The sequence below is a fragment of the Pseudorca crassidens genome, chromosome 3 (genome assembly GCF_039906515.1).
Source record: "Pseudorca crassidens isolate mPseCra1 chromosome 3, mPseCra1.hap1, whole genome shotgun sequence".
NCBI classification, from domain to species: Eukaryota; Metazoa; Chordata; class Mammalia; order Artiodactyla; family Delphinidae; genus Pseudorca; species Pseudorca crassidens.
The window spans coordinates 137,758,155-137,785,514 of NC_090298.1; the positions used below are offsets into that span (position 1 = coordinate 137,758,155).

Consider the following 27,360-nt stretch of genomic DNA (forward strand, 5'->3'; position numbering starts at 1 on the left):
ATGGATAAGTGTTAGGTGCATATATCTTTGACCAGGCAAAAAAGAACTCAAATTACTAAAATCAGGAATGAAAGGGGACATTACTACTGACACTGAAGAAACAAAAAGGATTATAAGGGAATCTTATGGACAATTGTATGCCAACAAATGTGATAACCTAGATGAAATGGACAAATTCCTAGAGAGACACAAATTACTGAAATTGACTTAACTAGAAATAGAAAACCTGAACAGGCCTATAAGAAGTAAGAGAGTAAATCAGTAATCAAAAAACTTCCCACAAAGAAAAGACCACGACCGGATGGCTTTACTGGTGGATTCCACCAATTAAGAATTAACACCAATTCCTCTCAAACGCTTTCAAAAAACAGAAGAGAAGGAAACACTTCATAATTCATTATATGAGGCTAGCATTACACTAATACCAAGTCAGACAAAGACATCACAAGAAAATTACAGACCAATATTCCTCATTGAATATAGATATAATAATCCTCAGCAAAATACTAGGAAACTGAATCCTGAAACATAGAAAAACATAATCCTATTATGACCAATTGGGATTTATCTCAGGAATGTAAGGTTGGTTCAACATATGAAAATCAATTAATATAATATACCATATTAATAAAATAAGACAAAAACCACACGATCATCTCAACAGGTACAGAAAAAGCATTTGACAGAACCCAAACTCGTTTATGATAAAAACACGCAACAAGCTAGAAGCAAAAGGGAACTTTTCAACCTGATAAAAGGACATCAGTGAAAATCCCACAGCTAACATCATACTCAACAGTGATAAGACTAAACGCTTTTCCCTCAAGATCAGGAACAAGACATAGATGTCTGCTTTTACCACTTCTATTCAACATTCTACTAATGAAGGCTCTAGCCAGGGGCAATTAAGAAAATGGGGCTTCCCTGGTGGCGCAGTGGTTGAGAGTCCGCCTGCCGATTCAGGGCACACGGGTTCGTGTCCCGGTCTGGGAAGATCCCACATGCCGCGGAGCGGCTGGGTCCGTGAGCCATTGTCGCTGAGTCTGCGCGTCCGGAGCCTGTGCTCCGCAACGGGAGAGGCCACAACAGTGAGAGGCCCGCGTACCGCAAAAAAAAAAAAAAAAAAAGAAAATGAAATAAAAGGCAGCCTGACTGGAAAGGAAGAAGTAAAACTATCTCTATTTGCAGATGACATGATCTCGTATATAGAAAATTCTAAGGCATCCACTAAAAAACTATTAGCGCTAGTAAATGAGTGCAGCAAGGTTGCAAGGATAAAAGATCAATGTACAAAAATCAATCACATTTCTGCAGAAATTAAATAAATAAATAGGAAGGCATCTCCTGTTCATGGATTGGAAGACTTAATATTGTTAAGATGACTCTACTACCTAAAATGACTTGCAAATTCAAGGTAATTCCTATCAAAATCCCAGGGGGCTTTTTTTGCAGAGATTAAAAACTGATCCTAAAATTCATATGGAAATGCAAGGGGCCTTGAATAGCCAAAACAATCGTGAAAAAGCTGGAGGACCCACACTTCCCAATTTCAAACTTACTACAAAGTAATAGTAATCAATACCATGGGATACTGGCACAAGGACAGAATAGGGACCAATAAAATAGAACTGAGAGTCTAGAAATAAATTCATATATTATGCCTAACTAACTTTTGACAAGAGTGCCAAGACCATTCATCTGGGGAAGAGAGAATAATCTCTTTAACAAATGGTACTGAGACAAATAAATATCCAACATGCAAAAAAAAAAAAAAAAATGAAGTTGGACCTCTACCTCACATCATATACATATATTAACTCAAAATGGATGAGAGAACTAAATATAAGAGCTAAAACTATAAAACTCTTGAAAGTTTTTGTGACCTTGAATTAGGCAATGGTTTCTTAGATATGACTCCTAAAACACAAACCAAAGAAAAGATAGACAAATTGGACTCCCCCCCAAAAACCCCCAAAACAAAAAAACTTGTACTTCAAAAGATTCTATCAAGAAAGTGAATAGAGAACTTATAGGAGAAAATATTCGCAAATCACATATTTGATAAGGGCCTAGTATCTGGAATGTATAAAGAACTCTTACAACTCAGTAACAAAAAGACAAATAATCCAATTAAAAATGGGCAAAGGACTTAAATAGACATTTCTCCAAAGAAGATATTCAAGTAGCCAACAAGCACATGAAAAGATGTGAAACGTCATTAGTCACTAGGAAAATGCAAATCAAAACTACAGTGAGGTGCCACTTCACACTCACTAGACATGGCTATAAGTTTTTAGAAAAAGGAAAATAATACGCACTGGTGAGGATGTAGAGAAACTGGAACCCGTACATTGCTGGTAGGAATGTGAAATTGTACAGATGCTTGGCAAACAGTTTGGTAGTTTTTCAACAAGTTAAACTTAGAGTTAACATATACCCCAGCAATTCTACTCCTAGGGATATACCCAAGAGAATTAAAAAGATATGTTCACACAAAAATTTGTATACAAATGTTCATAGAAGCATTATTCATAAAAGCCAAAATGTGGAAACGACCCAAATGTCCATCAATGGATGGATGAAAAAAATGCAGCATATATCCATACAATGGAATATTATTCAGCTACAAAAAAGAACAAAGTACTGATACATGCTACAACTGGATGAATTTTGAAAACAGTATACTAAGTGAAAGAAGCCAAACACAAAAGGCCACATATTGTATGATTCTATTTATACAAAATGTCCTGGACAGGGCTTCCCTGGTGGCGCACTGGTTGAGAGTCCGCCTGCCGATGCAGGGGACATGGGCTCGTGCCCCGGTCCAGGAAGATCCCACATGCCGCGGACCGGCTAGGCCCGTGAGCCATGGCCGCTGAGCCTGCGCGTCCGGAGCCTGTGCTCCCCAACGGAAAAGGCCACAACAGTGAGAGGCCCGCATACCACAAAGACAAAAAACAAACAAACAAAATGTCCTGAACAGGCAAATCCATAGACACATAGAGTAGATTAGTGGTTTTTGGGCTGGCAGGGGTGAGAGGTTACTGTTAATGGGTATGAGGCTTCTTTCTGGGATGACAAAAACGTTCTGGAATTAGATAGTTGTGATGGTTGTACGACCTTGTGAACATACTAAAAACCACTGCAGTGGCTTTACCCTTTAAAAGGGTAAATTTCATGGTATGTGAATAATATCTCAATAAAAAAAAGAAAAGAATCTTCAACCCCTACTGATTTGAGTATTGACTGCTGTAGTGGACCTATTACTACTAGTGGGAATATTCTCAACTCTCAGGTATGCTGAGGTGGAAGGTTGGGCACATTTACACATACTGATAATCCCTTCAAGCATAAGATTCATATAACATAAAATATTTCAACATCTTCCTCACAAGTAATGCAAAAAAACTTCATTTATACATGTAAAATTGCTCTCATCCAACTTCAGAATTCACTGTTTTTAAAAGAATACAGTACAAACTACATAAAAAAAAAATCTCGGACAGATATAATTTATTACTAATCAGTTATGTATTTTGGAAAATTTTTCGTACACTCACGCTTTCATCCCACCAAATATTTATTGAGCACTTACTATGTGCAAAGTACTCTACTAGGTACCAGAGATACAGTGGCAAGTGACACAGTTAAATGTCCCTGTGGCTGTGGAGCTGACGTTCTAGAGGAGTCAGATCAACCACCGACAAAGGAACAAGAAATTATCAGAGAGTGAATGGCGACCTTGAAGAAAACAAAATGGAGCAACTCAGTTCAGGGCCCGAGGGAGCATCACCACACAGGATGTCCCCACACTTGGGTCCTACCTGGGCACAACAGGAGCCAATGTGAAAAGACCAAAAGAAACAGCATCACTGTTCCTCCCCTGGGGAGTACGAGCATGTTCTGTCTCTGAAACACACACAAATGAACTTTGGGTATGTGATCTCCAAATCAGCCTTCCAAACACAAGTGGGTGAATAACACGCAACAACACAGTCTTTTAATTTTATTATTTATTTATTTTAATACAAAGCTTTGGCATTAGCAATTTTATGAAAAAATAAAATGTACTAAAAATAAATGCTTGTGTGGCATGATTGGTAAATGATGCACAAAAATAGGTTCTTTTTTCCCTCAAGGCAATCAGTCAGAAAGCATTCTTTTCCTTCTTCAAAACCATTCTACCCTATGGAATAAAAGGAAAAAAGAGAGGTCAAGAATTAGTTAACGGGTAGTTGTCAATGTTTTAAAATAACAGAGAAAGTAATCCTAACTGAATGGTGGCCTGGGGTTGTCCCCAAGTATTTCCCAGACCAATTGGGTAAAGCCAGTAAGTCACTAGCATTTTCCTGAACTCAGCAGCTATAGATCTGAGGTCAAGTGGCTCAGTCACTTAAAAGTGTGTTAGTACTTCCAAAAGGAAGGCAGGGAAAAGTACAGGTTAACAGCACTTTGTTTAAAAATGCAGGGACAACTGTGGTACAATTTACAACTTTTCCTGGTTTGAACACATGTTCTAAATGCTGAGTGCCCTGAAATCTGTAGCTGCTGTCTTTACAATATGCTCCTGCTTTATACCTCAAACAAATATGTCATTATTTATTTTGAAGTAAGATTTGAGGAGTACAGACTCCCAGGGATGTAAGGCTTTCTTACAGGAATTCCCCAGATTTTACGTGCGTGCGTGCGTGTGTGTGTGTGTGTGTGTGTCCCTAAATCAGGTGCCTGAAGGTACCTGACATCTTTGGAAGTTTCCTGCATTACCCTCAGGCTAATGCTGCCCCCTCTGCAGCCTGGCACTGTGGGACTGCCCTAGTTCCTGAACCCTTACAGAATCTGGTTCATTTCTATGGTTCCCACATCATATCTTCAATTCTGCTCTTTTTTCCCGGCAGAATTCCAGACCCATACTTCAAACCTCTTAATCTTTGGTCAACATACAACTCTCCAGCATCTCCTGTTTTATCTCCTCCCCATCATCCTGACTTTCTCCTTCAGCTCTGTATTTTCACCTAACCTACCTTCTTGCTTCCAGTCTCTACCATGAAAGCAACTTCTCAGCCATCAGCAATTTTCTTTTTGCTGAAAAGCCTTAGATATCACCTGCTAGTTACAAAAAAACAGTCCAAATTCTGTAGTCTGCCTACTGTCGCCACCACCTACAGCAGACACGTCAAACCACACAACTCCCTGAACCTGCTCTGCTTTTTCCCACCTTGTGCTTTAATTATGCCTGGCCTGATTTCTAAGTCACTCCCTCCAGGAAGCCTTTTTCAACTCCCTCAGGGCAAAAGTAGCAGTTCCCCTGTGTCTGTGTGATACTCCTGTCATCTTGTGCTGGGCCTGCAGGTACTCCCTGGCTCTTCCGTCACTTCAACCAGCACCGCAGTGCAGAGCACTGAGCAGTGCAGCCCCCTTCCCTTTCCCCAGGGCTCCTGCAGGGCAAGGCCTGGTGCCTCAAACACTGGGGAGATGGTGCCTAATGAATGAAAGGCTGGGTATGAAGGCCATTCACAGAAACTGCAAACAGGGCTCTACACTTGTTTATTGTAGGTCATATTTAAGACAACACATTGTTTTTATAACATTTCCTCTGAAAAACTGGATATAGGACTTTCAATGGGCAAATAAAGATTTTTAAGCTTACTTTTTTTTTTCTGCCTAAGAAATTATAAACAACTATGCAGCCAAACATTAAAGGCACTTCTGAAAAGTGAAAGATTGACCACTGTCAAAGACAGAAGTCCAGTCAAGGCTTCTGCTGCTGTAATCTTCTTTTTGTCACCATGTTTTTAGAAAACCAAATTTATCTTTTTCATCCGCATTATTTGGAGCCCTTAAATGGCTCTCTGGAGTAGTCAAAGACAAGCAGTGTAAAGGAAAGAGTTGGAACCAGAAATACTGGGCTTGAATCCCATGCCCTTCTTCCTATGGCATTTCTTGGGGGTCACTCAGCCCCTCTGGGCCTCAGGGTACTCCTCTGTGTATATATCTCAGGCTCAGAGTGGCTAAAAGAACTAAATACTAAGACAAAGAAGAGTATTCATGATCAAACTGGGGGCAAATCTTTGCTGGTATTGCTACAAAAAAGGCTGTCTCAGGAAAATAAACAATCAGAGATGTGTGCTAGTGTGAGCAAAAGTTTTTAGGTTGAAAACTAAAAATTCAAAAATCTTTAGATCAGTGTTTCTCAAACTGCAGGCTGTAACCTATTAATGGATCATAAAATCAATGCAGGAGTTCATGACCAACATTAACAACAACACAACAAAAAAGCACAGAGAAGAATAGATCAGAGAATACTGATGTAGTAAGGAAAATGTCTGTGGAACTTCTGTTTCAGTTATACATGTGGGGGCACGGTCAAAATATAAAATGTATTTCTTACAGTAGGAGATGGTTAAAAAAAGAGTTTTAAAAACATTGCTTTTGGACTTCCCTGGTGGCACAGTGGTTAAGAATCCACCTGCCAATGCAGGGGACATGGGTTCGAGCCCTGGTCTGGGAAGATCCCACATGCAGTGGAGCAACTAAGCCCGAGTGCTACAACTGCTGAGCATGCATGTGCTCTAGAGCCTGCGAGCCACAACTACTGAAGCCCACACACCTAGAGCCTGTGCTCCACAACAAGAGAAGCCACTGCAGTGAGAAGCCCGCACACTGCAACGAAGAGTAGCCCCCACTCACCACAACTAGAGAAAGCTGGCGCGCAGCAACAAAGACCCAACTCAGCCAAAAATAAATAAGTTAAAAACAAACAAACAAACAAAACATTGCTTTTGACCCTGAAGGTTCTAAAAGAGGCAGCCAGCAGAGACCCCTACCCCTCTCCTTGGGCTCTGATCTCTCCTAGGAAGGGACCATTTAGGACAGACAATTCAAGAGGAACTCTGAGAACTAGAAGGAGTCTTAGAACTTCTACCTGACTCAGGATCTGCCTCCAAACAGCTCAGCCTTGTAACTTCTGTCTGAATACGCAGGTCCCAGCAAGCTCATTAGCTTTCAACACAGCCCATGTCAGGGATGGACAATTCTGACTGGCAGGAAGTTCTTTCTTACATGAAATGGAAATCTACCTCCCTGTAGATATCTCCAGAGCTACACAGTAAGTATCACCCTCTGTATGCACTGGCTAGTCACCACAGGACCATTATGAGTATTAAATGGGGCAATGTGGGTAGTAACAGAGCCCAAAACAAGAGTAATTTCTTGGTAGGCATACAATAAACAGTAGCTGTTCTCATCTTTGGCGGTCCTCCAAATACCTGGGGACACCTCTTACATCACCCCAGTCTCCTCTAAGGTAAGCATCCCTAAGATAGAAATGATTACGTTTTCAGACTCTTTCATACTGAAATATGTCAACGTTCCTATTAAAGAGTCCGAGCAAAACAATTCAGAAATATTGAGTAGAGAGTAAAATAGAAACATCAGTTCCTTTGACCTGGCTTAAAAATTTCTACCACTAACCTCAGAGGAGGACAGCTCAAGGGGAACACTGGTGTGGACAACTGAAGACCAATGACCTGCCGCAGAGCTAGGGCTTCTTGGTCTTCAGTTATGCTACAGGATTTCATATTTGTTCCAGTTATTTCATCAAGTTAACCACATCAGATTCATTTCCTCCTCCTGCGACTGTTCTGAATCTTGAATGCCTGGGCTACAATCCTCTGCAAATCTCAGAACATGATTTCTATGCATCAGAATCCAGGAACTAAGAAAGGGCTGTAGAGAATACCTAGCTGAACCTCCCATTTGACTCAAAATCTCTCCTACATCATCCATATATCTTATAACTTGTTCCTCAAATAAAAACAAATATTATTTTTCAAATAAACATTTACTTTTTTATGTTGAGGGAAAAATGGATTTATATAAATGTAAGCTGGTAAATGTTGGGATTTAACAAGGTTTACTTGAATAATGAAGTAGAGCAGAAAACCTCCTCTGGGAACTGAAATTCAATAATGTTGCTTACTTAGGTACAACAAGTGTTAGGGAAGCTAATATGTATAAATATATTTAACTTACATTTATTTGCCTCTTTGACTACTATCCTGTTTAAATTTGCAAAGTCTCAAAATTCAGTAGATTTGTTTGTAGTCATGGTTGAGTACTTACATAAATAGTATTTCATCACGATAGAAGGGGGTGACCCCAGATACATGGACTTTTCATTGATCTCTGAGTTAGGCCCTGAGTGAACACGCAGAGCGTAGTGAGGGAGGCAGAGTGCTTTCACCCCTAGTGGAGCAGCAACCCATGGAGGCCTGGACCTGCCTGGGTTCCGCAGCCCTGCCTTTATATATGGCCAGTACTGCTTCATCTTGCCCACAGGGTTTCACCAGTGACTAGACTGGGTCAAGGTCTTATTGACATCACAATACAATCAGTGTAACACTGTCAGAAAAGTAAACTATAAGAGTAGATAGAAAGCATAAGGTGGAATTTACTACTAATTTCCAGATAAATCATTAAAATGTGAAAAGATAGAATCTATTTATACAGAAGACTATCTTACAAATGGATGAGGTTACCCAGAAAATTGAAACAGAGCAATTAAATTGAAAAGGCAATCTCACTTTGATTGTAATTTTTTGGTAAAAGTTAAAAGGTAAGATAGATTTCAAAGACTTCATTAATGAAGAATAATTATAAATTTATCTGCTAAAATAAACTTTTCTCCGGAATTAAACCACACAGGAATTTTTCATCAACATTTTTGGGAAAGAGACATTGAGTAAGAGTGGCTATCTTTTTTTTTTTTTTTTGGCTGCACTGCACGGCTTGTGGGATCTTAGTTCCCAGACCAAGGATCGAACCCAAGACCCTGGCAGTGGAAGTGCAGAGTGCTAACCATTGGACCACCAGGGAGTTCCTGGCTATTATTTTTTTTATCCCCTACAATTAAAAGGGTCTTTAAAAAAATTAAGTAATTACAGTTACAAAAAAAATCAACACATAAAAGCACAACAGGAGAGCAAAACATCACCCAAAATTGTACTAAATTAAGATAATCACCATTAATATTTTGGTGACCATCCTTTCATGCATCCATATGTGTGTGTATACACACACACACACACACTCTCTCTCTCTCTCTCTCTCTCTCTCTGTTTCTCTCTCTCTCTCCCCCTCCCTCTCTCTCTCTCAATTTCTCTCTCTAAATGGAATCATGGAAATTGTCCTTCAGAGTGGTTTTGACTGAAGGCACAGAAATAATAGTCAAATGAACAATTGTAATATCAACCCTCTACAAAGGCTAATGGGAGAAGGGATGGACTAAGACATGGATCTAAGATCTATGACTTAGATTCTGAGTCATGCAGGCATTTATGAGCGGAACTCTAACTTACAATAGGTAACATGTCTATTGAGCATTCTCTAAAATATCTGATACATGGACTGAGCACCTGGATGATTCTGAGTGGCAGTAAGGTGACTACTAAATTACTTAATAATTCTCTAAAAGTGCCCAGTGTGCAGCTACTTGCTGTGATTTGTTTTCACTCTTCTGTGAAATTTTAAAGAAGTGGGCTTACATTATCATCTAGTTTGATGGGTTGGTATGGGAGTAAACAAAAGAGGTGACTGCAGGTGAAATAAATATTTCTCTCGAAACTGAGGTTTGCATTACAGGTACTCATGAGCTCTTATGATTCGGTATTCTACTTCATGGAAGAAAATTAAATTCATTTGCCAAAGGATAAAGGCAGATGGCCATCTTATTCATAGAACTCTGAAAGAATTGCAGAGGAATTGTTTTGGCTAACATTTATTGAGCACTTATTATGTACGAGGCACTGTGCTAAGCACTTTATATGCTAATTCTCACAACAACCCTATGATGTACTCCTAACTTCTTGTTTTATGGATGACTAAAATAAGCTTCAGATAAATATAACTGCCTAGGTCTCACAAGAAAAATATGGAGGAGCAGGGAGTCAAGTCCAGGTATGCCTGACTCCAGAATCTGGGCAATTAACATTGTGCTATGTTGAAGTAAAACTGCATCAGGTGGGCCCAACAGAAGCAGCTAGCTGTTGACCTGCTGGATGAGGCTGAGGCTATTTATCTGCAGGTTGAAGAATGCCAACTGACATGACATCCTCCCAATATACAATATGTCAAGGATGCCAAAGGGTACTTCTTACAAGTATCTAGCCAAAAGATCAGGTTAGAGGTAATAAAATCATGTCACTGGAAGTGGAGGTTACTTGCCCATTGTTTCTACAGTTGGACTATGAGTATTTAATTAAATCAATTAAATGAGCTTGGTTGGTTGTTATCAATCAATTAAAATGCCAGGACATAACTGAATATAGAGAGCACAGGAATTCTACCAATTCAGGTTCAAATTTGGGCAGTGTCCCAGGGATGCTTTCATCTTGAATTAGTTTTCATGAATACTCCTTAAAAGAAAGGACTGAATAGTATCCTACAGTAAATGCCAAAAATTTAAAGCAAAATAAATAAAGCCAATAAAACCTTTTCTTTATCTTACCCCCATGGAAAGCTACTCTTGGAAAACCATTGGATCAAAATGGACCTCAACTGTTACCCAGCCCAATTTTCCATCCTCTGAAAAACGTTTTACTGACAACAGCCTTGACAACACCCAGCTTCCTTCCGCCTGCATTCTTATCCTGAGCACTCCCTACCCCAACGGCAAACCATCTCACTGGTAAACAGCCTTGCTGACAGATGTTCTTCTTTTTACCAAGGCGAAATTTTGCCTTCCTGTAACCTACCCTTTGGTCCTCATTTTGTCCTATGGAAATATAGTTTATGCTTATTTTCTTTTTCTCCTGACAGTCTTTCTAATATTTGGAAGTCACAGGTCTTTCTGACTGCTTCTTTCTTGCAGGTTAAACATCCATGTTCCTTTGACCACAGGCCAGGGTGCCAGTACTCCACCAAAAGCTAAGTAGATAAGACTCCAGGTAAAGTCTGATAAGCACACAGCGAAGTGGGGCTAATCCTGTCTATGATTAGGACACGGGCATTCTCCAAATACTACGACTGTATTGGTTCCCTTGGCATTTGTTCCATTGTTGATTTATTCTAAGCTTGTGGCTAATGAAAGCCCTGAGATCTTTTCTAAAGTGAGCAGTTGTTGCTGAGCAAGGTGAACTCCCAATCAGTGTTACTGTTCATGAAATAAACTATTTTCCTAGGTATGATCCCATCAGGATCAGTATGAAATTGGTAGAAGGCAATTCTCATGATCTTTATGAAAATTACATATTCTCTTGGGATCATCTGGCACATGCAATCCAAGAAACAATTGGTTACTTACTCATTAGCATTCAAGCTAGCTGTGGCTCTGATGATCATGTAGCAGAGTGTGAGAGCACTGAGGAGGCCAAAACTGGCAATAATAAACCATTCTTCTGTTGACAAAGGAAAGGGAGGAAATCACTCTGGGGAGAAGGCTTATGTCAAATCGATGTCAACATTTCCCTCAAATGCAACGAAGCAGACGTCAACGGAGGTGTAAGCCAAGACTGGCCCAAGGAAGTGAAGCAGGAGGAGGTTTGCCAGAGAGCTACTAAGTGGAGAAGGTTAGTGGAAGTAGTGGTGAAAGCTGCAAGGAAAGCATGGCCCAAACATTTCTTCCAGTTAAAAGTCCTGAGGTTTGTGAGAAGTGTGGCCACCAAAAAGTATGTAGTAAAAAGATATATATAAAATCGCACATGGACATAGGTTTTAAAAATTGTTAATTTAAATGACAGTAAAGTGGACTAGCCATACTTATAACCTTTCTTTCTTCATTTTGTCACTTCTGCATGGCTGTGTCCCTCATTCTTAAAGAAAGGCTTAGAAATATGGAGCAGTGGTTCCCAAAGATCTCGTGGGTACTCCAAGCAGTCTGTGGGCTGGCCTTCCATGGCATTCACATCTATATTCTTTTCGCTTATGAGTGGGTTTACTTATAGTCTTTATTTAAAAAGGACATCTTATTGGTGTCTCCTGCAAAGAAAAGAACTACCCTTCACAACCCCACTGCTGGGAAGCGGCACTGGCTGTTCTGGCTTTATTAAACAGAAGTAGAAAGGGTAGGTTATTCCAACTCTTGGCTCATCAAAGAGTTGAAAACCTCTGGTACACAGAACTCTAAAGGTTTTTATCTAGTTTCTCTCTAGATCCAGGAAATAGGTTAATATTTTCCCTTAAGTTTTCAAACTCTGTATCATCAAGGTAACATTCCAAAAACTGTACTTACTGAGAACCACAAAAATAACCTGAGAACCAATCTGACTTCCTAAAAAGTCTTAACTATATTTCCTAAAATATAAACAAACTAGGGCTGGTTTAACAAAGTGTTACACAGTAAAGTTCCCTATACATCTGCAATAATGCAGAGAAGAAATTTATACTTGGAATGCCAAATGTTTATATGCGAAAGCTTTGTATAACATGGGCGTTTCTTAATCTGGTTTTCATGAATCCTACATCTATGCAAAACTATGTGTGCCTAGGAATTTTTCTAGAAAAAGGTTATTATACTTTCACTGAATTTTAAAGGTTGTGATCTTCAAAAGGTTAAGAAGAACTGTTCTTCAGGATTCCAGGATGCTGAGTTGTTCTATGCGCATTTCTCTGCCCACCTTGGTTTACATTATTAAAATGCACAGCAAACTCTTTCATTTTAGATAACAGTGCAGCCACTGCTTCTTGGAATACAAATTCCTCATCAATAGAGTGAATTTACAAGGTTTTTATTTAAGTCAAAATAAACATTGAAGAACCCATGCAAAATCCACCATTTTTACCCACATATATTTTAAGTTAGAAAAAATATATACTGGCATTTAAAAAAAATTAAGAGATGGCTGATAATCAATTTCAAGAAGCTTAACATAGCATTCTTTATTTTTTTCTTCTTAGACTTTTATACATGATAAGCAGACTAACTTTTAGAACTTCAATTATGTCTATGTTTCCAATTTGAATATAGCATCCATACATGCATGGCATTTCAGTTATAAAAATTAGTAACCAAAAAGAAGTAAACACTGTCGTAATAATACCCGATGGGCCCAGAGGTATCTTAGCACCAACCTACTGCAGCTGGGATCTCGGTCACCTCTGTTCTCCTCAGTGTGTAGTTAGCACAGTGCCTTGCAAACAGTGGATGCTGGTTGAACGCACTGTGGTTACTATGGCACTACAGACCTTTGACGTTAAAGTAGAGGTACCTTTGGTCTAATTTAACCGCATGAGTTTTATTTATTAACATGTACAAATTCTGCTGAAGGTGATTAATTTGATACATGAAGTAATATTTTTATCATCAAAACATAAGATTTTGAAAGGATATTTCTCTATAAAATATAATGGGATCAGTACTTTATGTAGTAGTAGGTGCTCAATAAATGTCGATCAATGAAGGACCTACCAAAAACTCATTAGTAAACAGACAACCTTTGTCTCCTTTATTACTACTAGATCAATTTTTAAAAATCTAGCCCATAAAACCTAAATGTCAAAGCAGGACAACATGAAATGCTGTTAAAACAAACCATTGGTAAATGGTAAGAAATCAGTCAAATTGTATCAAAGAATAATTTTACTTATTTTATAACTGAATGAAGTCTCCTTGAGTTTAGAAAATGAGAAAATAAAACTTGGGAAATCATTTTCTAACAATAATTTTTGGTTAGTTAAGATCACGTATACTTCAATTGAATAGACCACACAAGTCTTACTATTTAAGGGAAAACTCTTTTTAACAGCTTTATCCATTTTACTGACTCCCAGAGTTGAGAGGAGTCCCATTAGGGTTAGGGCTCGAAGCTATAGGTAAGCAACAGATATACTGAAAAAGGCAGCACCAGGGTGATGACGAGGAAGATGGGGTGAAAGGTTGTTAGATGAAAGTAACACATAAAGAATGGATTGAAAACAGCTGGCTTGTTACGGGGTGAATGTCCACGAGGCCCACTCGCACGCCTGCCAGCCCACTCATACTTTGGCAAGGCCATCAAAACACTCAGAGCATTTTTTTTTCCTTCTCGTCAACAGTTCAACAATCATGACGTTCATAATTAGCCCAGAGCATATTTTAAAAGATTACCTTTTGGGTCTTCTCACACTTCTTGTACAATTATACCAAAGAGGTAAGTGCTAAGACACCAAATTTCATAAAAGTGTAAAATAAAGTGAGCAGCAGCTGGCCATCTCAACTGAATTTTTAGGTTCAAATTCTGGATTAGTTTTTTACTAGGTTGCCTGCAGCCTAGGTACTAGAGACCACTGGTGCTCACAGTGCTCACTGAGATGCTGCTGACGTCCTACCTTACATCCCTGTCTGCAATGCAATCGTTTCAAATCAGGCTTATAACCAGCTATTAAGACAAACCTCTGATCAGCTAGTCATCAAATGGCAACTATTCCTATTAACTACACACAAGTACACAAGCTTCTTACTATAAAGGAAGTTTTGTTATTCCAAATATCTGTTTTAACAAAAGTAACCATTACTTTCTCAGTTACAGACTAAGTCACTGTCCCTGGTGATTGCCTCAACTCTCCACCACACATCAAATACCAGCAGCAAATCTGTCCTGTGCCCTGGGCACAGGTCCCACTTACTTGTTACTGCGATGTTGATCTCTCCTGTTCTAGGAGTGAGATCCCCATCCTGAGGAAGAGGCGAGATCCCCGAAGTTCGAAGTGGCTCGAGGCCAAGGGAGTTGTCACTGGCGAGGTCACCTAGGGCTGATCTTCGGTTAACTGCTTGGGTTCTGGTGAGCCTTTCCATATCAAATGCTACGTTATCAGTACATGGCAAATTTGGCTGCAAAATATTTCCAGATTAAAAGTACTTGTAAGATTAACAAATCGTTTTATACAATTCTAAATGTTTGACATCCTGTTGCAAAGACTACCAAGTTTTTTCCAGGTGATTTCCTCTCATTTCTCTCCCCATCTACACCTTCCACTCTAATTCCAAGAATTTTTATTTAAAAGAAACAGATGATTTCTTCCACAAAATGGTACTAAGGAAAGCCAAAATCCATTGCAGAACTGAGAAAATTGAACACTTCATCTTTATAAAGTGACAACCTTTTGTGGACATGGCTCACAGGCAGAAGGATTATTATAAAGCTGACAAACAGTGCAGTGTATCACTGGCTTGTATGTTAATACAGGTAACATAAAATATCCTTTCACCCTATTAACTTCTCTGTAATACCCCCATCTATCTGCTAGTCAGTTTTTAAATATCTTCTATCTTTAAACATAAGTAAAGCATACAACCAAGAGCAGATCAACATTGAAAAGACTTTTGAACTCTAAGAAAACTATGTTTCAAAACCTAAGCATTGGGACTTCCCTGGGGCCACCGTGGTTAAGACTCTGCGCTCCCAATGCAGGGGGCCTGGGTTCGATTCCTGGTACGGGAACTAGATCCCACATGCATGTCGCAACTAAGAGTTCGCATGCCACAACTAAGGAGCCCGCCTGTCACAACTAAGACCCAGTGCAACAACAATAACAAAAAAAACCTAAGCATCTAATGCTGAAGAAGAGGTACAGAGCTGCTGTGGGGTCAAAGCCTACCAACTAAAAAGTGGATATGAAAGTCCAGGGATGCTGCTAGACAGTGTCAAGGACGGCCCTCACCAGAAGGAATTACCTAGGCCAGTGTCAGTGGTGAAGAGGTGAAGAAACTACAACATCACTGATGTGATCTCTGGAGATGGAGGATAAATGGGGCATCACTATCTAACTAGATTACATCTAAACTGTCATCTGATAACAGATTTCAAATAGGACTACTTAGATCTGTAAAGCTAAAACAAGGAATTCATCTGTTGGGTCAAAATAAACTTTCCTCTCTATATGGAGATTATTCATTCACTCTTTTATGAGACCAGAAAGTATTTCACTTTCCTGTAAAAAGCAATAATCCTGGACATACACTTCTCTTAAGGAAGGAACTGCAGGAAGTCTCCAAGGTCCTCAGTTAGTCAGTGCTGACTCTCCTGGCCAGGGCTGAAGTGCCCTATGTGGCCGGCACCCAACCAAAACCCCTGCCCAGCTGTCAAAGGTCTGCCCAGGGCTGGCACTGCCCACCTTCACTGACTGCAATTACCATCGCCCAGGAGAGCAAAGCCAAATTTAAGAGGAAGGAACATAAGTGATGACATAGTTTTATACCATGCTGAATGCAGAAAAAATTACTATTGGACCAGAGTTAAAAGTCTACATTCTATTCCTTAAAAAAAAAAAAAATTGGAATAGAGGAAAATCACGTCCTTCTCTCTACCTCAGTTCTTCATCACACATCCACCACCCAACAGAAGCAGGCTGTAAAGTGGACTAGCACAGTTCTTTATCTGCTCTTCCAGAAGTTCCCTGAGGTGGGCTGGACTTTAAGTAATGTGGGAAAAAAGGCAGTGTTGGACTAACAGGATTATCTGGCAGAGAAAGCCAGTGTTTTCTTGTGAGACTTTTAACCATCCACTTGTGCTATGTTATGTTATGCTTAGAGATAACACTACACAAATGTATTAACAAAATAGGAAACATACCACAATTCCCAGGGCCTTCAAAATATTAAGTTTGCACATAGGACAGGTACAATGTTCACTAAGCCAGGGATCCACGCAGGATTTGTGGAAAACATGCCTATAAAAAAAATGGAGAATTATATCACAAATTATATACTAAAAAACTCCTAGGCCAAAATGTAAAGAAATGGAATTTTTAGTTAGTCTGTTTGGTACCAAGAGACAAATATTGGGGATGTATTAAAATTGAGCTGGCATTTGTGGAAATTGAGCTGGATTTGTGGAAAACATGCCTATAAAAAAAATGGAGAATTATATCACAAATTATATACTAAAAAACTCCTAGGCCAAAATGTAAAGAAATGGAATTTTTAGTTAGTCTGTTTGGTACCAAGAGACAGATATTGGGGATGTATTAAAATTGAGCTGGCAATCTGAATCCAATCTTGTATGTTGATAGCTGAATGAGCTGGCAAGCTGAATCCAATCTTGTACGTTGATAGCACTGTATAATGAGTACTGATACGTAGTATTTGGCTGTTTGGTGTTTTTACTCCACCAAATTCCAAAAAAGATTTGAGGAAAAGTAGGAAATTTATTAACAATGAAGATAATGAATTATACGTTATAAATCAGTTGTTTTCAATAATATCTAAAGTAGAAATAGAATTTCAAGAAAATATTAACCAGAAGTTAAAATGAAGAGTTCTCTATATAATTAGTTTCATGGACCTCTGTTTAAATGTCATTTAAAATATTATTTAAAAAGACTTCTAAGCAACCCAGGTTAAATGTTTGTAAAGTTATAAACATTGGGTGGTTGGAAATATTTTTAGGGATGCTCTGTGCTTAAGGATCAGATAACATTTAGTAGCAATTTCCAGTTGAAATGTTGAAGGGAGAGAGAGGATGGGTGATTTTCTCTCTTATTCCAGAAAGCAGAAAGTCACATCCTTGTGACTGGAAATAAATCATGGACGGTTTTGCATTCTTGAAAAAGATGCCTGTGTCCTTTGGAAAGGAGAAAAGATTGTGAAGGAGCTGTTGACATCATTTCTCAAGCTCAAGTACCTCTCCATGGTAGCTCTGAGAACCTGAAATGAGGCCACACGGAAGCCCCAGAGTCCTGGCCAAGCAGAGGCAGGGGCAGGTGCCAGGACAGATGTTCCGGGCACCTTTGGAAGCACTATAATCAGAGTGTTCAGATAAGCCAGAATAAATTTTGAGAAAGATATCAAATTGAACCATGGTTTGCCTTTTAAACTTTGTTAATGTATAATTTATATATAACTTATAAGCAGTTATATATACCTGTTTTAAAATGAAGTTTTGATTTTAAAAAGTAGGAGATCTAGAAAACTCACTTTTAAAATTGGGATTTGGAAGAAACATTCATGCTTACAGCTTCAACCCAAACAACCTAACATCACTTGGTAGCCTTGTACCCATTTCTTTGGGGTAAGAATAAAAATCTTGACAATTAAATATATTCATCTAGTCTGAAATTTACAGATAATGCAATGAACCAGAACCTCATCAGCCTTGGAGGCTTTTATTTAAAACTGAGGGTTTTTACTTAAGAGGTGAAAGTCATCAAACAATAGGCAAGACCTAAATTCATTCAGTATACACAATGCACTGTCACGTCTGTTTCCTGTTCCTTGCATCCAAGTATGAGTGTACTCCAAAAGGGAGATGAAGGCTCCTTACCACAGGGTTCCACCGAGGGCGTGTTCTCAGATGTGGGGTTTACTCCCCAGCAGCTGTGAACTGTGCCAGTGCTGGCTGTGGCCTAACAAAGACTAGAACAAGACCTCTAGTCCTTTTTGAAGATACATACCCTTTAGGTCTGACATAAATGACAGATTCTCCCCCTTGCAAGGGTGCATCTGCCTAATATCTGGCATACTTTTTGAAAGGCCTATGGACCACTGAGGGTTTGGTTAGTGTTGGGTGGCCGGGAAGGTTCTCTAAGCCAGTTCTATGTAGTGTGGACAATGGACTTTGGCCAGCTGGCAGGTGACAGAAGAGATAAGGTTTTGTGATCTCTGATGCAGCTGCTTTGGTGTGGGGCAGCTGACTTGAGCCGGCTGTTTGTGGGGACCTTGGTTTAAGCCAGCAGCGGTGGCCTGGCTTTCACCTTCCCACTCTTACCAGCGTTTTTGCTTTCCCCTTTTCTTAATGTCTGGTGTTTTCTATTACTGGTTATTCAGAAAGGAACAAAATGGTATAATCCTATATTTAATTTTTAAAGCTGCATAAGTTGAGTGTTCTCTATTTATCTGTTCCTTTAACCTTAGTTATAAATGGATTTCTCTTATGTTGGGGTTCTTAATTGTTTCCTTGTAGGTTTGCTGATCTAAAAGAAAGTATCTGGTCCCCTGCTGTGGGGCACTGTAATGAAGGAAAACAAAGACTAACTGGTTTTCTAGGGACAAGCTGAGAAAGAAAGCCTCCCCTCCTTAGCTAACTCAAAATCACAAAGAAATATTTTCTTTCATAAAAAAATAACCTTTCCTTTTGACTATCTGTTTACCCCATGGCTTTCCTACCCCCTGTCCCCAGCCCAGCCAGTGATCTGTCCCTCCCTCCCTCCCACACTCCCTCCTCCATCTGTGCTGTCTTTCCAGGTTCCCAACAGTCCAGCTCCTGCACCTGGCCCAGAGACCATCAGTCCGATTCCCACAGCACATCTCCCTCTTCTGAAAACAAAACCCGACAATGTCTGTCTTCACCTACTGGCCCTTCTGACACATGCCTATCACTCTGCTTCAGGTCACTGACAGAACTGTGGTGAAGAGCTGCCCTGTACTCATTGCTTCTTTGTCACCCATCCTTTTTACCTCTTGCTTCTATCTTCTCAGGTCTACTGTTTTACCAAACTCCACATGGCCTTCCCTTCCTCCTAGGGAAAGTTCTGCTACTACAACACTCTGAGCCTTGACAAACTGCCCTTTCTGACTCCCAGCTGTCTCATCTGAACACTGCGGGTGTGGGTCGCAGTGGGGAAGGTTGCCTGCCATCTATCTTGTGAAGCTGTTTGGAGCAGTAAGTGAAAAACTTAGAAAAGGCACCAAGGACATGCAGATGAAAGGTGTCATTAAACATACATTCAGGCAAAGTAATGTCAACATTTCACATGATATCCTGATACGTGGTCAGAACACTTGAGTGTGCCTCAGGTCCCAGCATGGCCAGCACCAGAGTGACCTCTTACAAGCTTGCAGACATACCAGAAGCATGCACAGACACCTCAGAGGGCGGCAGCTGGGGCCAGCCAGACCTTGAAAAGAAGCCCCCTTCTCATTTTTATAGAAGACTTGAATAATAAAAATGCACATAAAAGCAGAAAAGGGCCCAACATATTTAGGGCTGAGTGGTGTACGGGAATGGAAAGCAGGTGATGTGCTGAGGAACAGTGAAACGTGAAAAGGATAAGCGTATCAGAGCTTCAACAAAAGTCCTTTATTCCTATTAGAAATACTTTGGGATACAGAATGTGAAGTGTATAGAACATAAAAGGAACCAAACCAATAATACTGAAATACGATGCTTTCCCACTCTCCCACTTCCCACGTACACCATAAGCTAGAGTGATCAGAACAACGGCTGGGGGTGGGGTGAGGAGTCTACACTGAGGGTGAGTTGTTTTCACAGTTCTGCAGCCTCTTGGTGCCGTGCAAGAACCTGGCAAATATAAAAGGATCCAGGATTATTAAAGGTCAGAGGAAAGAACTCTTTTCCCTGAACTGGGACTGGCAGCAGACAATGTTGAAACAGGCCCTCCCTCTGAGGAGGGGGCATCACGGTAATGCCTCTGCCAGCAGCCAGATGACTGACCCATCTTAGCTCCCGAAGTGGCATCTTAGACATACGGTTATCTAAGCTGCAGAACTCTACTTCTGAAAAGTATTTTTAACCACTAAACATTTTGTGGCTGACCTTTAAATAAAAGAGGCCTAAATAAAGTGCCAGTTTTCCAGTTTCTGAGATGTGTTGGCTAACATCCAAAGGATGATCAACTGTAATCAACTGCCACAAGTATGAGGTCCCAAAGCAATGCCAACTGCCATCTGTCCACAGTAAATTAACATGACAGAAGGTAAAAAGTAAAGGTCATGCAACAAAAAGCCAGCAATCCATGAGAGGTTTGCTATCTACAGAAAGTCTTAGTTCAGTCTCGAGATAGGCTTGTTAAAAGGAAGGACAGACAAAGGCATCTGAGCTTTTCTTCTCCCCTTACTCAGGGGAAGAAGGGACAGTGAGTGCAGATGCTTTCCAGAGTCTGGCTGTAAAGGGGAGAAGCTGTAGAGTGGTACAGCTTTGGAGATGGGTTTGAAAGAGAATTATAAAAACTGGATAGAAAATGCTTGAGCATGATGAAATGCTGGTGGGTAGAGACAGAAACAACAAAAACTGGAGGGAGCAGATAGTCAATACAGCAAGGTCCCCAAGGAAGGGAAGGTGTTGGCACACAGAGGCCTAGGTTGAAAGAGCACATTAGAACCAAGGAGGCTGTCCTCTCCATCCTAATGGGAGGGAAGGCTGCAAGGGTGGGTGTGGAGGCAGGTACGCATGAAGGCTTGGGGACAGCAGGCTGGGAGAATTTCGGCTGTCTAACAGCCATTATTTTCTGTGAGATTTATGGTGAAGTTACCTGATGAGAGTGAGGAATAAAGGGATGAGTTAGGGTGTTTAAGGAGAATGAATACACCTGGATGTGCTGCTTGAGGAGTAGGGAGAAATGACCAGGGAAAGAGAGGGGCTCCGGGCAGTGCCCCCGGCCCAGCTGGAGGGCTGGTTGGAGCCCCACGGGAGGCAGGGAGGTAGCAGAGCTGTCTGGCAACCAGAGCTAAAGGAAGACATAGCAGAGTCACACCTCGGCTCAGTTTTAAAGACCTATAGACAAAAGAGGAAGGGCAGGGTATCTCAGGCAGAGGGAAAAAAGCAAGTAGTGGCACTAGAGTTAATTCAAAGGTACTTGAGAGGAATCCACTGGAAAACAGAGGCTTGGAGAAGATAAAGATGAGTAAAGATGAGTAAAGTAAAGATGAATATTTGTGTTGAGCCATCCTCTAGGTCAGTGGTTCTCAACCGGAGACATCTGTGGTTGTCAGAACTGTGTGCAGGGGGTGCTATTGGCGCCTAGTGAGTGGAGCCAAAGATACAGCTAAATAACCCACAATGCACAGGCAGCACCCCAACCTGCCCAACAAAGAATTATCTGGTCCCAAATGTCCACAGTGCCCAGGTGGAGAGACCCTGCTCTAGGTCAAAAGTTGTCAACTTGGGTCATACAAAATGTTGCTTGATGTGCAAAGTTAGTCTTTACTGCACCTGAGAATCATGCTGTTGTCACCATTTCAGTTAGGTGAAATGTTTTGCTGAGGAGGCTGTGCAACACAGAGAAAGCTACAACCTGCTTCAAAGCAAAAGGGGAAGTCGGGGCAGTGGGCATGTATAGTCTAGACAAGGATCAAAGGACAACCAAGTGAGCAGTGACCTAATTACAGGTGCATAGAAATGCTGTTAAGTTTGCCAAATTCTCATACTGGAAAGCAGACCACAAACACAAAGGTTGAGACCCCTCCTCTGGTGGAAGGTGCAGCCATAGAAATGGCTGAGATCAAGCAAAGCTCTAGACTTCAATAGATGGTATGGAGAGATTGGGAAGATGGCGGAAGAGTAAGACGGGGAGATCACCTTCCTCCCCACAAATACACCAGAAATACATCTACACGTGGAACAACTCCTACAGAACACCTACTGAACACTGGCAGAAGAGACCTCAGACCTCCCAAAAGGCAAGAAACTCCCCACGTACCTGGGTAGGGCAAAAAAAAAATAATAAACAGAGACAAAAGAATAGGGACGGGACCTGCACCAGTGGGAGGGAGCTGTGAAGGAGGAAAAGTTTCCATACACTAGGAAGCCCCTTTGCGGGCGGAGACTGCGGGTGGCGGAGGCGGGGAGCTTCGGTGCCGCGGAAGAGAGCACAGCAACAGGGGTGCGGAGGGCAAAGCGGTGAGATTCCCTCACAGAGGATCGGTGCCGACCAGCACTCACCAGCCCAAGAGGCTTGTCTGCTCACCCGCCGGGGCGGGCGGGGCTGGGAGCTGAGGCTGGGCTTTGGTCGGAGCGCAGGGAGAGCGTGAACACAGCCCGCAGGGGGTTAGTGCACCATGGTTAGCCGGGAAGGAGTCCGGGGAAAAGTCTGCACCTGCCGAAGAGGCAAGAGACTTTTTCTTCCCTCTTTGTTTCCTGGTGCGCGAGGAGAGGGGATTAAGAGCGCTGCTTAAAGGAGCTCCAGAGACGGGCACGAGCCGCGGCTAACAGCGCGGACCCCAGAGACGGGCATGAGACGCTAAGGCTGCTGCTGCCGCCACCAAGAAGCCTGTGTGCGAGCACAGGTCACTATCCACACCTCCCTTCTGGGGAGCCTGTGCAGCCCGCCACTGCCAGGGTCCCAGGATCCAGGGACAACTTCCCCGGGATAATGCACGGCGTGCCTCAGGCTGGTGCAACGTTCCGGCGGCCTCTGCCGCCGCAGGCTCGCCCCGCATCCGCACCCCTCCCTCCCCGTGGCCTGAGTGAGCCAGAGCCCCCGAAGCAGCTGCTCCTTTAACCCCGTCCTGTCTGAGCGGAGAACAGATGCCCTCCGGCGACCTACACGCAGAGGCAGGGCCAAATCCAAAGCTGAGCCCCGGGAGCTGTGAGAACAAAGAAGAGAAAGGGAAATTTCTCCCAGCAGCCTCAGAAGCAGCGGATTAAAGCTCCACAATCAACTTGATGTACCCTGCATCTGTGGAATACATGAATAGACAACGAATCATCCCAAATTGAGGAGGTGGACTTTGAGAGCAAGATTTACTATTTTTTCCCCTTTTCCTCTTTTTGTGAGTGTGTATGTGTATGCTTCTATGTGAGAATTTGTCTGTATAGCTTTGCTGTCACCATTTGTCCTAGGGTTCTATCTGTCCGCTTTTTTCTTAAAAAATTTTTTTTCTTAGTAATTATTTTTTATTTTAATAACGTTATTTTATTTTATTGTACTTGATTTTATTTTATCCTCTTTCCTCTTTCTTTCTTTTCCTTCTTTCTTCCTTCCTTCCCTGCTTCCTTCCTTCCCTCCTTCCTTTCTTTCCTCTTTCTTTCTTCCTTTCTTCCTTTCTCTCTCCCTCCCTCTCTCCCTCTCTCTCTCTCTTTCTACTTTTTCTCCCTTTTATTCTGAGCCGTGTGGATGAAAGGCTCTTGGTGCTGCAGCCAGGAGTCAGTGCTGTGCCTCTGAGGTGGGAGAGCCAACTTCAGGACACTGGTCCACAAGAGACCTCCCAGCTCCACATAATATCAAATGGCAAAAATCTCCCAGAGATCTCCATCTCAACACCAGCACCCAGCTTCACTCAACGACCAGCAAGCTACAGTGCTGGACACTCTATGCCAAGCAACTAGCAAGACAGGAACACAACCCCACCCATTAGCAGAGAGGCTGCCTAAAATCATAATAAGTTCACAGACACCCCAAAACACACCACCAGACGTGGACCTGCCCACCAGAAAGACAAGATCCAGCCTCATCCACCAGAACACAGGCACTAGTCCCCTCCACCAGGAAGCCTATACAACCGTCTGAAACAACTTTAGCCACTGGGGACAGACACCAAAAACAACGGGAACTACGAACCTGCAGCCTGCAAAAAGGAGACCCCAAACACAGTAAGATAAGCAAATTGAGAAGACAGAAAAACACACAGCAGATGAAGGAGCAAGATAAAAACCCACCAGACCTAACAAATGAAGAGGAAATAGGCAGTCTACCTGAAAAAGAATTCAGAATGATGATAGTAAAGATGATCCAAAATTGTGGAAATAGAATAGAGAAAATGCAAGAAACATTTAACAAGGACCTAGAAGAACTAAAGGTGAAACAAGCAACGATGAACAACACAATAAATGAAATTAAAAATACTCTAGATGGGATCAATAGCAGAATAACTGAGGCAGAAGAAAGGATAAGTGACCTGGAAGATAAAATAGTGGAAATAACTACTGCAGAGCAGAATAAAGAAAAAAGAATGAAAAGAACTTAAGGACAGTCTCAGAGACCTCTGGGACAACATTAAATGCACCAACATTCGAATTATAGGGGTTCCAGAAGAAGAAGAGAAAAAGAAAGGGACTGAGAAAATATTTGAAGAGATTATAGTTGAAAACTTCCCTAATATGGGAGAGGAAATAGTTAATCAAGTCCAGGAAGCACAGAGAGTCCCATACAGGATAAATCCAAGGAGAAACACGCCAAGACACATATTAATCAAACTGTCAAAAATTAAATACAGAGAAAACATATTAAAAGCAGCAAGGGTAAAACAACAAATAACACACAAGGGAATCCCCATAAGGTTAACAGCTGATCTTTCAGCAGAAACTCTGCAAGCCAGACGGGACTGGCAGGACATATTTAAAGTGATGAAGAAGAAAAACCTACAACCAAGATTACTCTACCCCGCAAGGATCTCATTCAGATTCGATGGAGAAATTAAAATCTTTACAGACAAGCAAAAGCTGAGAGAGTTCAGCACCACCGAACCAGCTTTACAACAAATGCAAAAGGACCTTCTCTAGGCAAGAAACACAAGAGAAGGAAAAGACCTACAATAACAAACCCAAAACAATTAAGAAGATGGGAATAGGAAAATACATATTGATAATTACCTTAAATGTAAATGGATTAAATGCTCCCACCAAAAGACACAGACTGGCTGAATGGATACAAAAGCAAGACCCATATATATGCTGTCTACAAGAGACCCACTTCAGACTCAGAGACACACACAGACTGAAAGTGAGGGGATGGAAAAAGATATTCCATGCAAATGGAAACCAAAAGAAAGCTGGAGTAGCAATTCTCATATCAGACAAAATAGACTTTGAAATAAAGACTATCAGAAGAGACAAAGAAGGACACTACATAATGATCAAGGGATCAATCCAAGAAGATGATATAACAATTGTAAATATTTATGCACCCAACATAGGAGCACCTCATTACATAAGGCAAATACTAACAGCCAGAAAAAGGGAAATCGAGAGTAACACATTCATAGTAGGGGACTCTTTAACACCCCACTTTCACCAATGGACAGTTCACCCAAAATGAAAATAAATAAGGAAACACAAGCTTTAAACGATACATTAAACAAAATGGACTTAATTGATATTTATAGGACATTCCATCCAAAAACAACAGAATACACATTTTTCTCAAGTGCTCATGGAACATTCTCCAGGATAGATCGTATCTTGGGTCACAAATCAAGCCTTGGTAAATTTAAGAAAATTGAAATTGTATCAAGTATCTTTTCCGACCACAACGCTATGAGACTAGATATCAATTACAGGAAAAGATCTGTAAAAAATACAAACACATGGAGGCTAAACAATACATGACTTAATAATGAAGTGATCACTGAAGAAATCAAAGAGGAAATCAAAAAATACCTAGAAACAAATGACAATGGAGACACGACGACCCAAAACCTATGGGATGCAGCAAAAGCAGTTCTAAGAGGGAAGTTTATAGCAATACAATCCTACCTTAAGAAACAGGAAACATCTCAAATAAACAAGCTAACCTTGCACCTAAACCAATTAGAGAAAGAAGAACCAAAAAAACCCCAAAGTTAGCAGAAGGAAAGAAATCATAAAGATCAGATCAGAAATAAATGAAAAAGAAATGAAGGAAACGACAGCAAAGATCAATAAAACTAAAAGCTGGTTCTTTGAGAAGATAAACAAAATTGATAAACCATTAGCTAGACTCATCAAAAAAAAAAGGGAGTAGACTCAAATCAACAGAATTAGAAATGAAAAAGGAGAAGTAACAACTGACACTGCAGAAATACAAAAGATCATAAGAGATTACTACAAGCAACTCTATGCCAATAAAATGGACAACCTGGAAGAAATGGACAAATGCTTAGAAAAGCACAACCTGCCAAGACTGAATCAAGAAGAAACAGAAAATATGAACAGACCAATCACAAGCACTGAAATTGAAACTGTGATTAAAAATCTTCCAACAAACAAAAGCCCAGGACCAGATGGCTTCACAGGCGAATTCTATCAAACATTTAGAGAAGAGCTAACACCTATCCTTCTCAAACTCTTCCAAAATATAGCAGAGGGAGGAACACTCCCAAACTCATTCTATGAGGCCACCATCACCCTGATACCAAAACCAGACAAGGATGTCATAAAGAAAGAAAACTACAGGCCCATATCACTGATGAACATAGATGCAAAATTCCTCAATAAAATACTAGCCAACAGAATCCAGTAGCACATTAAAAGGATCATACACCGTGATCAAGTGGGGTTTATTCTAGGAATGCAAGGATTCTTCAATATACGCAAATTAATCAACGTGATACACCATATTAACAAACTGAAGGAGAAAAACCATATGGTCATCTCAATAGATGCAGAGAAAGCTTCTGACAAAATTCAACACCCATTTATGATAAAAATCCTGCAGAAAGTAGGCATAGAGGGAACTTTCCTCAACATAATAAAGGACATATATGACAAACCCAAAGCCAACATCTTCCTCAATGGTGAAAAACTGAAAGCATTTCCACTAAGATCAGGAACAAGACAAGGTTGCCCACTCTCACCACTCTTATTCAACATAGTTTTGGAAGTTTTAGCCACAGCAATCAGAGAAGAAAAGGAAATAAATGGAATCCAAATCGGAAAAGAAGAAGTAAAGCTGTCACTGTTTGCAGATGACATGATACTTTACATAGAGAATCCTAAAGATGCCACCAGAAAACTA

General features: G+C 40.8%; 1 protein-coding gene across 4 annotated transcripts in view; it reads right to left on the reverse strand.

The window, feature by feature from the left end:
- The window catches only part of RNF130 (ring finger protein 130), a 140,715-nt gene that overhangs the window by 28,483 nt on the left and 84,872 nt on the right, over nucleotides 1–27,360 (reverse strand). Inside the window, exons 6-9 of one of the 4 annotated variants that reach the window (XM_067732621.1) lie at nucleotides 16,545–16,641; nucleotides 14,599–14,803; nucleotides 11,300–11,393; nucleotides 3,999–4,186 (exon numbers count right to left, since the gene is read on the reverse strand). In XM_067732621.1, the coding sequence (XP_067588722.1) occupies nucleotides 4,171–4,186; nucleotides 11,300–11,393; nucleotides 14,599–14,803; nucleotides 16,545–16,641 (412 nt within the window). In that variant the 3' untranslated portion in view covers nucleotides 3,999–4,170. Of the gene's footprint in view, nucleotides 1–3,998; nucleotides 4,187–11,299; nucleotides 11,394–14,598; nucleotides 14,804–16,544; nucleotides 16,642–19,969; nucleotides 20,211–27,360 lie in introns of those variants that run through there. The other 3 variants (XM_067732623.1, XM_067732622.1, XM_067732624.1) reach the window with 3 other exon arrangements.